Source organism: Coregonus clupeaformis, chromosome 17, assembly GCF_020615455.1.
Source record: "Coregonus clupeaformis isolate EN_2021a chromosome 17, ASM2061545v1, whole genome shotgun sequence".
Taxonomy (NCBI): Eukaryota; Metazoa; Chordata; class Actinopteri; order Salmoniformes; family Salmonidae; genus Coregonus; species Coregonus clupeaformis.
This window is the reverse complement of record NC_059208.1, coordinates 14,315,281-14,331,166: the sequence shown is the minus strand read 5'-3', so window position 1 is coordinate 14,331,166 and position 15,886 is coordinate 14,315,281. Positions and strand designations below refer to the sequence as shown.

Sequence of the window (15,886 nt, the reverse complement as noted above, 5' to 3'; positions counted from 1 at the left end):
ACAACAGGTACCAGTCCTTACAACCCCTAATCCTTAACCCTTAACCCTTAACCCTTAACCCCTAACCCTTAACCCCTAACCCCTAACCCTTAACCCTTAACCCCTAACTCCTAACCCTTAACCCTTAACCCCTAACCCTTAACCCCTAACCCTTAACCCTTAACCCTTAACCCTTAACCCTTAACCCCTAACCCTTAACCCTTAACCCCTAACCCTTACCACAGGAGAGAAAAATAAGACAATATATTTGTATGATAATAAAATATATGATTTCTGCTTTGTTTTAATGTTATGTATAATTGATAATAATGAGCAGTAAATTATAACATGCAACAACAACATTACCATGTCGTAGTTGACTCTGACGAAGGATGCATGGCATGTTCTCTTTTACCACTGGAGGGCACTGAAACACCATTTTGTGTAAACCCCATCCATCCTTTTGCATTGTTTTATCAATAATAATTGTTTTAAAGGATCAATATAACTGATTGGTGTCTGTCTCTCAGGACGTATAATCAGAATCTGGCGTTCAGGGTGTTGCTGAGCGAGGCCAGTGTGTCGCTGAAGGATGACATCACCAGTCGGTCGGGTTCCGTGGAGCTCTTGAGGCTGACTCTGTCCAAGCTGCTACTGAACCTGTGTCCTTCCCAGCTGGGTGAAGGAGGCCTGGGGCTAGGCACCCCCGGGATGGGAGAGGCCTGTCTGGTCGAAGTCCACTGTGCCAGCCTACAGGTGGGTTGACTCATATTTTATAGGTCACCTGACGAAGGCTATTTATAGGTCACCTGACGAAGGCTATTTATAGGTCACCTGACGAAGGCTATTGTAGCCGAAACATTGTATGTGCATGAAGGAATATAGCACAGGAGCAATATGATCAATATGCAGGCTTTTCTTTCATTATTGACTGTGAAGTAATACATACAAACCATCTTCTGCAAATAGAAAACTAGAAAAGGTACATTTCCTGAAGAAGAGTTGTGTGCGTGCTTCAGCCATCTAAATATCTTCCTCTGTTCTATTCCAGGTGGAGAACTAGAATATAGATCTATATTAACTAGATATTCCTCTGTTCTCTTCCAGCTGTATAACTAGAGTATAGATCTATATTAACTAGATATTCCTCTGTTCTCATCCAGGTGGATAACCAGCTGTATAACTAGAGTATAGATCTATGCTAACTAGACTATATAGATCTATATTAACTAGATATTCCTCTGTTCTCTTCCAGGTGCATAACCAGCTGTATAACTAGAGTATAGATCTACGCTAACTAGACTATATAGATCTATATTAACTAGATATTCCTCTGTTCTCTTCCAGCTGTATAACTAGAGTATAGATCTACGCTAACTAGACTATATAGATCTATATTAACTAGATATTCCTCTGTTCTCATCCAGGTGGATAACCAGCTGTATAACCGTGCCAGCTTCCACTTCCCAGTGTTGCTGTGCCAGGAGCAGAGTGTCGAGCTGCTCCCCTGGACCATCGATGCCAACCCCACCACCTCACTACAGGCCCTGGAGGAGTTTAAGGCATCATGCTTCCTCCAGCTGGGTCTCACCCTGGACAGGTATTATACCATATGATCACTTTTATTGGCCATGGAAATAAATGCTGTGAGGTCAGCATACCCAACTACACAATATCATTAATACAATATAATAATACAATACAATACATCATAGTCCCCTGTGAGACACTGTCCAGCCATGTAATGTATCATATGTTGTGTCCTATGGCCCACTGTTCAATAGCCTGCTGGTGGTTGAGATAAAGCTGGCCCCGCCCTACTCCTGTTGTGGTCTTACTGACTGTTGGGACCTTGTATGTCCTACAGGGAGGGCTGCAGTGTGGACCAGCTGACCTTCCACATCAAACCAGCCCGTCTCTACCTGGAGGACACCTTTGTCTACTACGTCAAGACTCTGTTCCACACCTACATCCCAGACTCAGCCCTGGCCCCCTCCCCGGGCCCTAACCCCTCAGAGCACCACGGGGGTCCCCTGCTCCCGAAGACCGTTCTTCAGTCCGTTCCAGCCCTGGTGCACCCTCTGAGGCTGCAGCGACTGGCCATTCAGCCGGTCAACCTGTTGGTCAGCATCCACGCCTCTCTGAAGCTCTACATAGCCTCGGACCACACCCCCCTGTCTTTCTCCATGTTTGAGAGAGGACCGCTCTGTACTACAGCCAGACAGCTGATCCACGCACTCGCCATGCACTACGCTGCTGGAGCACTGTTCAGAGCTGGTGAGTGGGAGTGTGTGTGTCTGCCTGTCTGCCTGCCTGCCTGCCTGCCTGCCTGTCTGCATTTACACCTGAATAACCAGATAGATTCATACACGCAATATGGAATTCCATCAGCCCATCTGATATAAACAGTTTGGACAGCTGTATCTCTCCAGATCTAGTTAACTGGTCTGTATAGACTACAGCTGTATCCCGTGTGGTCAGAGAGAGAGAGAGAGAGAGAGAGAACAATAAAAAAATAAAAGAACTATAAACTATAAAAGAGGAAGAAAAAATCTAATATTTATTGGGTGAAAATCCAAAATGTGCAATTTTGGCAGCCAAATATGTGTCCTCCTGCCACAACCTGAGGGACAGCCAGTGAAAATTGTAATGTAATGTCAATAATATTTCCTGTTTTGGTTTGGCTTTCATGCCATGTAATGTGTCTTCTCAGTCATGTTGAGATTGGTCGACTACTATTGCTTTAATGTATTGTTATTCTCATTAATATTGTTGTTGTAGTTGCTGTTAATGGTAATCCCATTTCCACTACTACTATTATTATTGCTGTTGGTCCCACCATTTTTGTTATATGTATACTTTGACAATGTAAGTAATTTTACTTGCCATGTCACTAAAGTCTATTGAATTGAATTGAGAGAGAGAGAGAGAGCAGGCCCCTAGAGTACGGTCCCTGATGGCCGGGCAACGAGGGGAGGCTGTCAAACGCTAACAAACAATGTGACATAACTTTACTAGTCTGACTGTAGGACTGCCTGCTGGGGGACTTTCCCTACAGGGAGCTGATATCTCCAACAGGTTTATGACCATGTTAACGTTCCATACTGCTGTAGTAGGGTCTACTGTTAAGATCTGTTGTAAGTAGTGTAGTGTACACACCTACTGCTGCATGAACTCACATGTAGGATGCCTTCCCCTACATGGGCCCTGGTCAAAAGTAGTGCACTATTCAGTATAGGTATTAGGGTGCACTGTGGGACACAGCCATACTGTACTGTAATCCATGCGTAAATGTATAGCTGTGCAACATCTCACCTCTCTCTTGTCTTTGATACACAGCTCTATAGATGGACATAGATTAGTGATATTTATATGCTGTCAATTGCATCACAAAATCAAATGCCAGTTTTTCAAAGCCCATGGCCCTTTAAACACACACTCTCTCTCTCTCTCTCTCTCTCTCCCCCTCCTGTCTTCTAGGCTGGGTGGTGGGGTCTCTGGATCTCCTTGGTAGTCCTGCCAGTCTGGTGAGGTCCATCGGTAACGGCGTAGCAGACTTCTTCCGTCTGCCATATGAGGGTTTAACCCGTGGCCCCGGGGCCTTTGTCAGCGGAGTGTCACGAGGAACCACCTCATTCGTCAAACACATCTCTAAAGGTACCATATCACATCTCTAAAGGTACCATACCACATCTCTAAAGGTACCATACCACATCTCTAAAGTTACCATACCACATCTCTAAAGGTACCATACCACATCTCTAAAGGTACCATACCACATCTCTAAAGTACCATACCACATCTCTAAAGGTACCATACCACATCTCTAAAGGTACCATACCACATCTCTAAAGTACCATACCACATCTCTAAAGGTACCATACCACATCTCTAAAGTACCATACCACATCTCTAAAGGTACCATAACACATCTCTAAAGTACCATACCACATCTCTAAAGTACCATACCACATCTCTAAAGGTACCATACCACATCTCTAAAGGTACCATACCACATCTCTAAAGGTACCATACCACATCTCTAAAGGTACCATAACACATCTCTAAAGTACCATACCACATCTCTAAAGTACCATACCACATCTCTAAAGTTACCATACCACATCTCTAAAGGTACCATACCACATCTCTAAAGGTACCATATCACATCTCTAAAGTACCATACCACATCTCTAAAGGTACCATACCACATCTCTAAAGGTACAATACCACATCTCTAAATGTTATTCTTAGACTGAAGCCTGTATTGTCTTGAAGTGATATAAAACAATAGATATGTGGTTAGATGTGATTAGTTTGAAATTACCCTGTCAAGAGCACAAACAGACCTGGGACCAGGTTAGTCAATTAGTTAATTCTCCTGACTCCTCCTGTAGGCACGCTGACCTCCATCACCAACCTGGCAACCAGCCTGGCCAGGAACATGGACCGACTGTCCCTGGATGAGGAGCACTATACCAGGCAGGAGGAGTGGAGGAGGCAGCTACCTGAGAGCCTGGGGGACGGACTCAGACAGGGCCTCTCTAGACTGGGCATCAGCCTACTGGGTGGGTAGAGTATAGACAGATAGTCAGCCAGTCACTCAGTTAGTAGGTACAGTGGAGACAGTCAGTCTGTCAGTAGGTACAGTGGAGACAGTCAGTCAGTTAGTCAGTCAGTAGGTACAGTGGAGACAGTCAGCCAGTCAGTCAGTTAGTAGGTACAGTGGAGACAGTCAGTCAGTCAGTCAGTCAGTAGGTACAGTGGAGACAGTCAGCCAGTCAGTCAGTTAGTAGGTACAGTGGAGACAGTCAGTCAGTCAGTCAGTCAGTAGGTACAGTGGAGACAGTCAGTCAGTTAGTCAGTCACTCAGCCAGTCAGTCAGTCAGTTTGTAGGTACAGGGGAGACAGTCAGTCAGTTAGCCAGTCACTCAGCCAGTCACTCTGCCAGCCAGTCAGTCAGTAGGTACAGTGGAGACAGTCAGCTAGTCAGTCAGTCAGTAGGTACAGTGGAGACAGTCAGTCAGTAGGTACAGTGGAGACACTCAGCCAGCCAGTCAGTCAGTCAGTAGGTACAGTGGAGACAGTCAGCCAGCCAGCCAGTCAGTCAGTAGGTACAGTGGAGCCAGTCAGCCAGTCAGTCAGTAGGTACAGTGGAGACAGTCAGCCAGCCAGTCAGTCAGTCAGTAGGTACAGTGGAGACAGTCAGCCAGCCAGCCAGTCAGTCAGTAGGTACAGTGGAGACAGTCAGCCAGCCAGCCAGTCAGTCAGTAGGTACAGTGGAGCCAGTCAGCCAGTCAGTCAGTAGGTACACTGGAGACACTCAGCCAGCCAGTCAGTCAGTCAGTAGGTACAGTGGAGACAGTCAGCCAGCCAGCCAGTCAGTCAGTAGGTACAGTGGAGCCAGCCAGCCAGTCAGTCAGTAGGTACAGTGGAGACAGTCAGCCAGCCAGTCAGTCAGTCAGTAGGTACAGTGGAGACAGTCAGTCAGTCAGTAGGTACAGTGGAGACAGTCAGTCAGTCAGTAGGTACAGTGGAGACAGTCAGTCAGTAGGTACAGTGGAGACAGTCACTCAGTCAGTAGGTACAGTGGAGACAGTCAGCCAGTCAGTAGGTACAGTGGAGACAGTCACTCAGTCAGTAGGTACAGTGGAGACAGTCAGCCAGTCAGTAGGTACAGTGGAGACAGTCACTCAGTCAGTAGGTACAGTGGAGACAGTCAGCCAGTCAGTAGGTACAGTGGAGACAGTCAGCCAGTCAGTAGGTACAGTGGAGACAGTCAGTCAGTCAGTAGGTACAGTGGAGACAGTCACTCAGTCAGTAGGTACAGTGGAGACAGTCAGTCAGTCAGTAGGTACAGTGGAGACAGTCAGCCAGTCAGTCAGTCAGTAGGTACAGTGGAGACAGTCAGCCAGCCAGTCAGTCAGTAGGTACAGTGGAGACAGTCAGCCAGTCAGTAGGTACAGTGGAGACAGTCAGTCAGTCAGTAGGTACAGTGGAGACAGTCACTCAGTCAGTAGGTACAGTGGAGACAGTCAGCCAGTCAGTCAGTCAGTAGGTACAGTGGAGACAGTCAGCCAGTCAGTCAGTCAGTAGGTACAGTGGAGACAGTCAGCCAGCCAGTCAGTCAGTAGGTACAGTGGAGCCAGTCAGTCAGTAGGTACAGTGGAGACAGTCACTCAGTCAGTAGGTACAGTGGAGACAGTCAGCCAGTCAGTAGGTACAGTGGAGACAGTCACTCAGTCAGTAGGTACAGTGGAGACAGTCAGCCAGTCAGTAGGTACAGTGGAGACAGTCAGCCAGTCAGTAGGTACAGTGGAGACAGTCACTCAGTCAGTAGGTACAGTGGAGACAGTCAGCCAGTCAGTCAGTCAGTAGGTACAGTGGAGACAGTCAGCCAGTCAGTCAGTCAGTAGGTACAGTGGAGACAGTCAGCCAGCCAGTCAGTCAGTAGGTACAGTGGAGCCAGTCAGTCAGTAGGTACAGTGGAGACAGTCACTCAGTCAGTAGGTACAGTGGAGACAGTCAGCCAGTCAGTCAGTCAGTAGGTACAGTGGAGACAGTCAGCCAGTCAGTCAGTCAGTAGGTACAGTGGAGACAGTCAGCCAGCCAGTCAGTCAGTAGGTACAGTGGAGCCAGTCAGTCAGTAGGTACAGTGGAGACAGTCACTCAGTCAGTAGGTACAGTGGAGACAGTCAGCCAGTCAGTAGGTACAGTGGAGACAGTCACTCAGTCAGTAGGTACAGTGGAGACAGTCAGCCAGTCAGTAGGTACAGTGGAGACAGTCAGCCAGTCAGTAGGTACAGTGGAGACAGTCAGCCAGTCAGTAGGTACAGTGGAGACAGTCACTCAGTCAGTAGGTACAGTGGAGACAGTCACTCAGTCAGTAGGTACAGTGGAGACAGTCACTCAGTCAGTAGGTACAGTGGAGACAGTCAGCCAGTCAGTCAGTCAGTAGGTACAGTGGAGACAGTCAGCCAGTCAGTCAGTCAGTAGGTACAGTGGAGACAGTCAGCCAGTCAGTCAGTCAGTAGGTACAGTGGAGACAGTCAGCCAGCCAGTCAGTCAGTAGGTACAGTGGAGCCAGTCAGTCAGTAGGTACAGTGGAGACAGTCACTCAGTCAGTCAGTCAGTAGGTACAGTGGAGCCAGTCAACCAGTAGGTACAGTGGAGACAGTCACTCAGTCAGTAGGTACAGTGGAGACAGTCAGCCAGTCAGTCAGTCAGTAGGTACAGTGGAGACAGTCACTCAGTCAGTCAGTCAGTAGGTACAGTGGAGGCAGTCAGTCAGTCAGTAGGTACAGTGGAGACAGTCAGCCAGTCAGTCAGTCAGTAGGTACAGTGGAGACAGTCAGCCAGTCAGTCAGTCAGTAGGTACAGTGGAGACAGTCAGCCAGCCAGTCAGTCAGTAGGTACAGTGGAGACAGTCAGCCAGTCAGTCAGTCAGTAGGTACAGTGGAGACAGTCAGCCAGTCAGTCAGTCAGTAGGTACAGTGGAGACAGTCACTCAGTCAGTCAGTCAGTAGGTACAGTGGAGCCAGTCAGCCAGTAGGTACAGTGGAGACAGACCAGCATGGTCCCAATAAACACCTAGGGTCTCACTGTTTCAAAGACATGACACTAGAGAAACAGCTGCTTGTGACAGGGGAGATCTGGCTCCAAGGACCATGTTGTGATTGGTTGGGAGGTTAAATCCCTTAGTGGGCCTGCTGTATCCACACTGTCAATCACACACATTACTGGTATACAATATCCCTTTGATATAGACCAGAACTTCAGTAACCAATAATACTGTAATACATGATACTCTGTTGTAATACATGATACTCTGTTGTAATACATGATACTCTGTTGTAATACATGATACTCTGTTGTAACACATGATACTCTGTTGTAATACATGATGCTCTGTTGTAACACATGATACTCTGTTCTAATACATGATAATCTGTTGTAATACATTATACTCTGTTGTAACACATGATACTCTGTTAAACACATGATACTCTGTTGTAATACATGATACTCTGTTGTAACACATGATACTCTGTTCTAATACATGATACTCTGTTGTAATACATGATACTCTGTTGTAATACATGATACTCTGTTCTAATACATGATACTCTGTTGTAATACATGATACTCTGTTGTAATACATGATACTCTGTTGTAACACATGATACTCTGTTAAACACATGATACTCTGTTGTAATACATGATACTCTGTTGTAACACATGATACTCTGTTCTAATACATGATACTCTGTTGTAACACATGATACTCTGTTAAACACATGATACTCTGTTGTAATACATGATACTCTGTTGTAACACATTATACTCTGTTCTAATACATGATACTCTGTTTTAATACATGATACTCTGTTCTAATACATGATACTCTGTTAAACACATGATACTCTGTTGTAATACATGATACTTTGTTGTAACACATGATACTCTGTTGTAATACATGATACTCTGTTCTAATACACGATACTCTGTTGTAATACATGACACTCTGTTGTAATACATGATACTCTGTTGTAATACAAGATACTCTGTTTTAATACATGATACTCTGTTGTAATACATGATACTCTGTTGTAATACATGATACTCTGTTGTAATACATGATACTCTGTTGTAAAACATGATACTCTGTTGTAAAACATGATACTCTGTTGTAATACATGATACTCTGTTGTAATACATGATACTCTGTTGTAATACATGATACTCTGTTGTAACACATGATACTCTGTTGTAATACATGATACTCTGTTGTAATACATGATACTCTGTTGTAATACATGATACTCTGTTGTAAAACATGATACTCTGTTGTAAAACATGATACTCTGTTGTAATACATGATACTCTGTTGTAATACATGATACTCTGTTGTAACACATGATACTCTGTTGTAACACATGATACTCTGTTGTAATACATGATACTCTGTTGTAACACATGATACTCTGTTGTAATACATGATACTCTGTTGTAACACATGATACTCTGTTGTAACACATGATACTCTGTTGTAATACATGATACTCTGTTGTAACACATGATACTCTGTTCTCTCCAGGAGCGATAGCTGGCATCGTGGACCAACCCATGCAGAACTTCCAGCGGGGTTCAGAGATGCAGAGTTCAGCAGGCAGCAAGGCCAAGGGGGTCATCTCTGGGGTGGGGAAAGGCATCGTGGGGGTCTTCACCAAACCTATAGGGGGCGCTGCAGAGCTGGTCTCGCAGACTGGATACGGTGGGTTCACACACTTCACTGCTTTTTAACTTTTTATTTGAGCTTTATTTTACCACTGGCAGGTCAACTAAGAACACATTCTTATTTACAATGACGGCCTTGATCATTTGTTAACACTGCACTGTTTAACAGTAGTGGACACACCTCCAGTCCATCCAACACAACCAGTTTATTGTCACTCAGGCCTGACGAAGACCTTCCAGTCGAAACGTTACAATAAACTTTATGGGAGCATTCCAATGCTGTTACACTTAACTACAAGTCCCCTGTTAAGCAATTGTTGTTTTTCTTTACTGGCCACCCACTCCAGCTAGCACAGATGACTCCCTCCCTCCCTCAACAGTACTGTAGGCCTGCTGTAGTGTTCTGTCCAGGGGGGTCCTGGCGGGATGCTAACACACAGTAATGCACCCTCCAAGGAGCCCTAGCGGTCCTAGCGTAGCGGTATGCTAACATGCTGTAATGCCCAGTCTATGGGGTGGTAGCGCTCCTAGCGTAGCAGTATGCTAATAGGCTGTAATGCCCAGTCTATGGGATGGTAGCGTTCCTAGCGTACCGGTCGTAGCGTAGCGCTATGCTAACAGACTGTAATGCCCAGTCTATGGGGGTGGTAGTAGTCCTAGCGTAGCGGTATGCTAACTAGCTGGTGTAGAAGTGAACAGCACATCAGAGCATGGTAAATCTGTCAGTTGTAATGGTGATCTCCCGTTCAGTCCTGTTGACTCTGGAGTGTTTATTAGCTGGGCCCCTGAAGCTGTACTGGGCTCCGGAGTGTTTATTAGCTGGGCCCCTGAAGCTGTACTGGGCTCCGGACAGTTTATTAGCTGAGTCCCTGAAGCTGTACTGAGCTCCGGACAGTTTATTAGCTGGGTCCCTGAAGCTGTACTGAGCTCTGGACAGTTTATTAGCTGGGTCCCTGAAGCTGTACTGAGTTCTGGACAGTTTATTAGCTGGGCCCCTGAAGCTGTACTGGGCTCCGGACAGTTTATTAGCTGGGTCCCTGAAGCTGTACTTGGTTCCGGACAGTTTATTAGCTGGGCCCCTGCTCTGGACAGTTTATTAGCTGGGTCCCTGAAGCTGTACTGGGCTCCGGACAGTTTATTAGCTGGGCCGCTGAAGCTGTACTGGGCCTCTGAAGCTGTACTGGGCTCTGGACAGTTTATTAGCTGGGCCCCTGAAGCTGTACTGGGCTCCGGACAGTTTATTAGCTGGGCTCCTGAAGCTGTACTGGGCTCCGGACAATTTATTAGCTGGGCCCCTGCTCTGGACAGTTTATTAGCTGGGTCCCTGAAGCTGTACTGGGCTCTGGACAGTTTATTAGCTGGGCCCCTGAAGCTGTACTGGGCTCTGGACAGTTTATTAGCTGGGCTCCTGAAGCTGTACTGGGCCTCTGAAGCTGTACTGGGCTCTGGACAGAACAGACACACAGAGCTGCTGCTGAAAGCCCCAATAACGTCGCTGAGCTGTGGCTCTATATGCTCTGGAGGGGTTTAGGTTTTATTAAAGACTGAGGAGGGGGGAGGGGGTGAGGAGGGAGGGAGGGAGGAGGGGGGAGAAGGAAGGGGGTGAGGAGAGGGGAGGAGGGGGAGTTCCTGTGTTAGTCAGCACTAACAGGTCAGTACTACAGAACATTAATATTAAATGAAGTGAGCAGCTCCGTGTCAGAACCATGGCACCCTAGGGACGGGTGCTAATCTAGCTCCCCTAGCTAGGGAATGTACCCTAGCACACACACGCATAAACACACACACAGTGAAATGTTTGATGCCAGGGAGGTTAAGTGTTTATTATTGTGTGGTAGCAATGGCCATCAATTAACCCCCCACTCCAAATACACACACACTGCTAGGGTACATTCCAAAATACACCCACAACACACACACACACACACACACACACACACACACACAGGGCGTGAGTATGTTCCAGAGTGCCAGAGCAGTGACATCATCAGCAGTAGAATGTTTTATGATCTGTTTTAAATGCATGACATCATCAAGTCACTCCACGGCTGACAGGAAGACGAGGCAACAAGCTGCACATGTAGACACACACACACAGGAACACACACAGGAACACACACACAGGAACACACACAATAACACACACACAGGAACACACACACAGGAACACACACACATACACAGGAACACACACATACACACAGGAACACACACACACACAGGAACACACACACAGGAACACATACACACACACATACACAGGAACACACACATACACACAGGAACACACACACACACACAGGAACACACACAGGAACACATACACACACACAGGAACACACACACATACACAGGAACAGGAACACACACACAGGAACACACACACAGGAACACACACACACACACAGGAACACACACACACACATACACACAGGAACACACACACATACACAGGAACACACACAGGAACACATACACGCACACAATCACTCATCCTGTGGGTCTTGGGGACTAAGTAGTGGCTAGTCTACTCTACCCTGAACCTTTCTGCTTTGATCTACTCTACATCTGTGTGTGTGTGTGTGTGTGTGTCTGTGTGTGTCTGTGTGTTGTCCTGAGCAGGTATCCTTCATGGGGCTGGTCTGTGGCAGCTCCCCAAACAGCTGTACCTCCCAGCAGACCAGAAGTCAGCCCTCGCCCCCAACAGCCACGTCAAATACGTCTGGTAAGAACTGCCCTCTATAACACACATACAGTGCCTTGCAAAAGTATTCATCCCCCTTGGCGCTTTTCCTATTTTGTTGCATTACAACCTGTAATTGAAATTGATTTTTATTTGAATTTCATGTAATGGACATACACAAAATAGTACAAATTGGTGAAGTGAAATTTAAAAAATTACTTGTTTCAAAAAATTCTAAAAAATTAATAATGGAAAAGTGGTGCATGCATATGTATTCACCCCCTTTGCTATGAAGCCCCTAAATAAGATCTGGTGCAACCAATTACCTTCAGAAGTCACATAATTAGTTAAATAAAGTCCACCTGTGTGCAATCTAAGTGTCACATGATCTGTCACATGATCTCAGTATATATACACCTGTTCTGAAAGGCCCCAGAGTCTGCAACACCACTAAGCAAGGGGCACCACCAAGCAAGCGGCACCATGAAGACCAAGGTGCTCTCCAAACAGGTCAGGGACAAAGTTGTGGAGAAGTACAGTTCAAGGTTGGTTATAAAACAATATCTGAAACTTTGAACATCACACGGCGCACCATTAAATCCATTATTTAAAAAATTGAAAGAATATGGCACCACAACAAACCTGCCAAGAGCAGGCCGCCCACCAAAACTCATGGACCAGGCAAGGAGGGCATTCATCAGAGAGGCAACAAAGATACCAAAGATAACCCTGAAGGAGCTGCAAAGCTCCACAGCGGAGATTGGAGTATCTGTCCATAGGACCACTTTAAGCCATACACTCCACAGAGCTGGGCTTTACGGAAGAGTGGCCAGAAAAAAGCCATTGCTTAAAGAAAAAAATAAGCAAACACGTTTGATGTTCGCCAAAAGGCATGTGGGTGACTCCCCAAACATATGGAAGAAGGTACTCTGGTCAGATGAGACTAAAATTGAGCTTTTTTGCCATCAAGGAAAATGCTATGTCTGGCGCAAACCCAACACCTCTCATCACCCCGAGAACAGCATCCCCACAGTGAAGGATGGTGGTGGCAGCATCATGCTGTGGGGATGTTTTTCATCGGCAGGGACTGGGAAACTGGTCAGAATTGAAGGAATGATGGATGGCGCTAAATACAGGGAAATTCTTGAGGGAAACCTGTTTCAGTCTTCCAGAGATTTGAGACTGGGACGGAGGTTCACCTTCCAGCAGGACAGTGACCCTAAGCATACTGCTAAAGCAACACTCGAGTGGTTTAAGGGAAAACATTTAAATGTCTTGGAATGGCCTAGTCAAAGCCCAGACCTCAATCCAATTGAGAATCTGTGATATGACTTAAAGATTGCTGTACACCAGCGGAACTCATCCAACTTGAAGGAGCTGGAGCACTTTTGCCTTGAAGAATGGGCAAAAATCCCAGTGGCTAGATGTGCCAAGTTTATAGAGACATACCCCAAGAGACTTGCAGCTGTAATTGCTGCAAAAGGTGGCCACACAAAGTATTGACTTTGTGGGGGTGAATAGTTATGCACGCTCAAGTTTTCAGTTTTTTTGTCTTATTTCTTGTTTATTTTGCAAAAAAAAATACTTCGCATCTTCAAAGTGGTAGGCATGTTGTGTAAATCAAATGATACAAACCCTCAAAAAATCAGGTTGTAAGGCAACAAAGTAGGAAAAATGCCAAAGGGGGTGAATACTTTCGCAAGCCACTGTACACACAGCCCTGGTCCCCAACAGCCACGTCACCTTTATGAAGGGAAGGGATCACTGCCGCTAGCTTGCTTTCCAACCAAGGTGCAAACTGAAGTAGAGAGGAGATTCAGCAACTCTTGGAGGACAATGGAATGTATTTATTTTACAGGGACAGTGCGCATTAATCAACAGCAATATTACAGGGCCTCCCGAGTGGCGCAGCGGTCTAAGGCACTGCATCGCAGTGCTTGAGGCGCCACTACAGACCCAGGTTCGATCCCAGGCTGTGTCGCAGCCGGCCGCGACCGGGAGACCCATGAGGCGGCGCACAATTGGTCCAGCGTCGTCCGGGTCAGGGGAGGGTTTGGCCGGCCCGGAATGTCCTTGTCCCATCGCGCTCTAGTGACTCCTTGTGGCGGGCCGGGCGCCTGCAAGCTGACTTTGGTCGCCAGCTGGACGGTGTTTCCTCCGACACATTGGTGCGGCTAGCTTCCGGGTTAAGCGAGCAGTGTGTCAAAAAGCAGTGCGGCTTGGCAGGGTCATGTTTCGGAATTGGGGAGAAAAAGGGGTAAAGAAATAATACAAAACATCAATATTACAGTAATGCAACATCCATGTAAATGTGCCAGGGTTAGCCAAGAGCTAATTTACGCCTGTCGTCCTGGGAAGGTAAGGGCAATTACACAGCCACTATACAAATACTAACTAAAAACCATAGGAATACGTTACATCCTACACAATATGATTCTAACAACAACCTATTCAGAGTAAAAACACTGTCATCAGCTGTCCTCTTACATATGAAGAGCCACTGATAACTCACGTGTACAGGCTTGGTTAGATTTGAGCCAGGATCTAAATGTAAAAGTGCAGTAATCCGTTCAGTTTGTCAAGTCCATGGACTGTGTATTCCAGTATATTGAAGCTGTTGCTGAGAGGGCTGATTGTCTGAGTTCACTGTGTCTGAAAGCGACAACGCAGTCCCCTCTAGTTACCGCCCTTGTTATCCTGGAGGTGCTTTTCTTCAGCATAGCCAGCAGCATACCACCCTGCATCCCACTGCTGGCTTGCCTCTGAAGCTAAACGGGGTTGGTCCTGGTCGGTCCCTGGATGGGAGACCAGATGCTGCTGGAAGTGGTGTTGGAGGGTCAGGCCAGTAGGAGCCACTCTTTCCTCTGGTCTAAAAACAATATCCCAATGATTGGGGACATTGCCCTGTGTAGGGTGCTGTCTTTTGGATGGGATGTTAAACGGGTGTCCTGACTCTCTGTGGTCATTAAAGATCCCATGGCACTTATCGTCAGAGTAGGGGCGTTAACCCGGTGTCCTGGCTAAATTCCCATCCTGGGCCACCTAATCATCGTCAGCTTCCCTCCTCTCCCTTGTAACTCTTCCCCAGGTGGTTGCTGTAAATGAGAATGTGTTCTCCGTCAACTGACCTGGTAGAATAAGGAATAAATAAAAACCTGCTGCCATAGAGGTGGAGGCCATGCAGGATCTTAAAGCTTTCATCTGCACACTGCTTAAAGCTGTCCAGACTGAATGCATTGTGTTTGTGAATGATGTGGTAACTGTTTGGTTTGTTATAAAAAAATCTGAAGTGTTTGTTTGTAGAGTGATTCAATGGTTTTTAGAATGGTGGCTCCTGCTTGTGACCAGCTGGTGACCCAATAACTCAGATGTCAGAAGATCATCACATGCATTATACACTGAGTGGACAAAACATTAGGAACATGACAGACTGACCAGGTGAATCCAGGTGCCATGAATGTGTGCCATTCAGAGGGTGAATGGGCAAGACAAAAGATTGAAGTGCCTTTGAATGGGGTATGGTAGTAGGTGCCAGGCACACCGGTTTGTGTAAAGGAACTGCAACGCTGCTGAGTTTTTCACGCTCAACAGTTTTCCGTGTGTTTCAAGAATGGTCCACCACCCAAAGAACATCCAGCCACCTTGACACAACTGTGGGAAGCATTGGAGTCAACATGGCCAGCATCCCTGTGGAACGCTTTCGACACCTTGTAGAGTCCATGCCCCAGTTAATTGAGGCTGTTCTGACATCACATTCCCCAAACTACAGAGAGAGAGAGACAGACAGACATCACACTCACCTAACTACAGAGCAAGAGAGAGAGAACAACATCACACTGCCCAAACTACAGAGAGAGAGAGAGACAGACATCACACTCCCCAAACTACAGAGAGAGAGAGAGAGACAGACATCACACTCCCCAAACTACAGAGAGAGAGACAGACACACACTCCCCAAACTACAGAGAGAGACAGACATCACACTCC

At 46.4% G+C, this 15,886-nt stretch overlaps 1 protein-coding gene across 1 annotated transcript in view; it reads left to right on the top strand.

Annotated features, from left to right (window-relative positions):
• Positions 1–15,886, top strand: part of LOC121585310 (vacuolar protein sorting-associated protein 13B-like) — a 719,687-nt gene that overhangs the window by 700,709 nt on the left and 3,092 nt on the right. Inside the window, exons 56-63 of the mRNA XM_045226113.1 lie at positions 1–7; positions 510–735; positions 1,407–1,579; positions 1,847–2,256; positions 3,460–3,636; positions 4,377–4,547; positions 9,077–9,253; positions 11,839–11,941. The exon at positions 1–7 is cut by the window's left edge and continues 112 nt beyond it. Of these exons, the coding sequence (XP_045082048.1) occupies positions 1–7; positions 510–735; positions 1,407–1,579; positions 1,847–2,256; positions 3,460–3,636; positions 4,377–4,547; positions 9,077–9,253; positions 11,839–11,941 (1,444 nt within the window). The remainder of the gene's footprint in view (positions 8–509; positions 736–1,406; positions 1,580–1,846; positions 2,257–3,459; positions 3,637–4,376; positions 4,548–9,076; positions 9,254–11,838; positions 11,942–15,886) is intronic.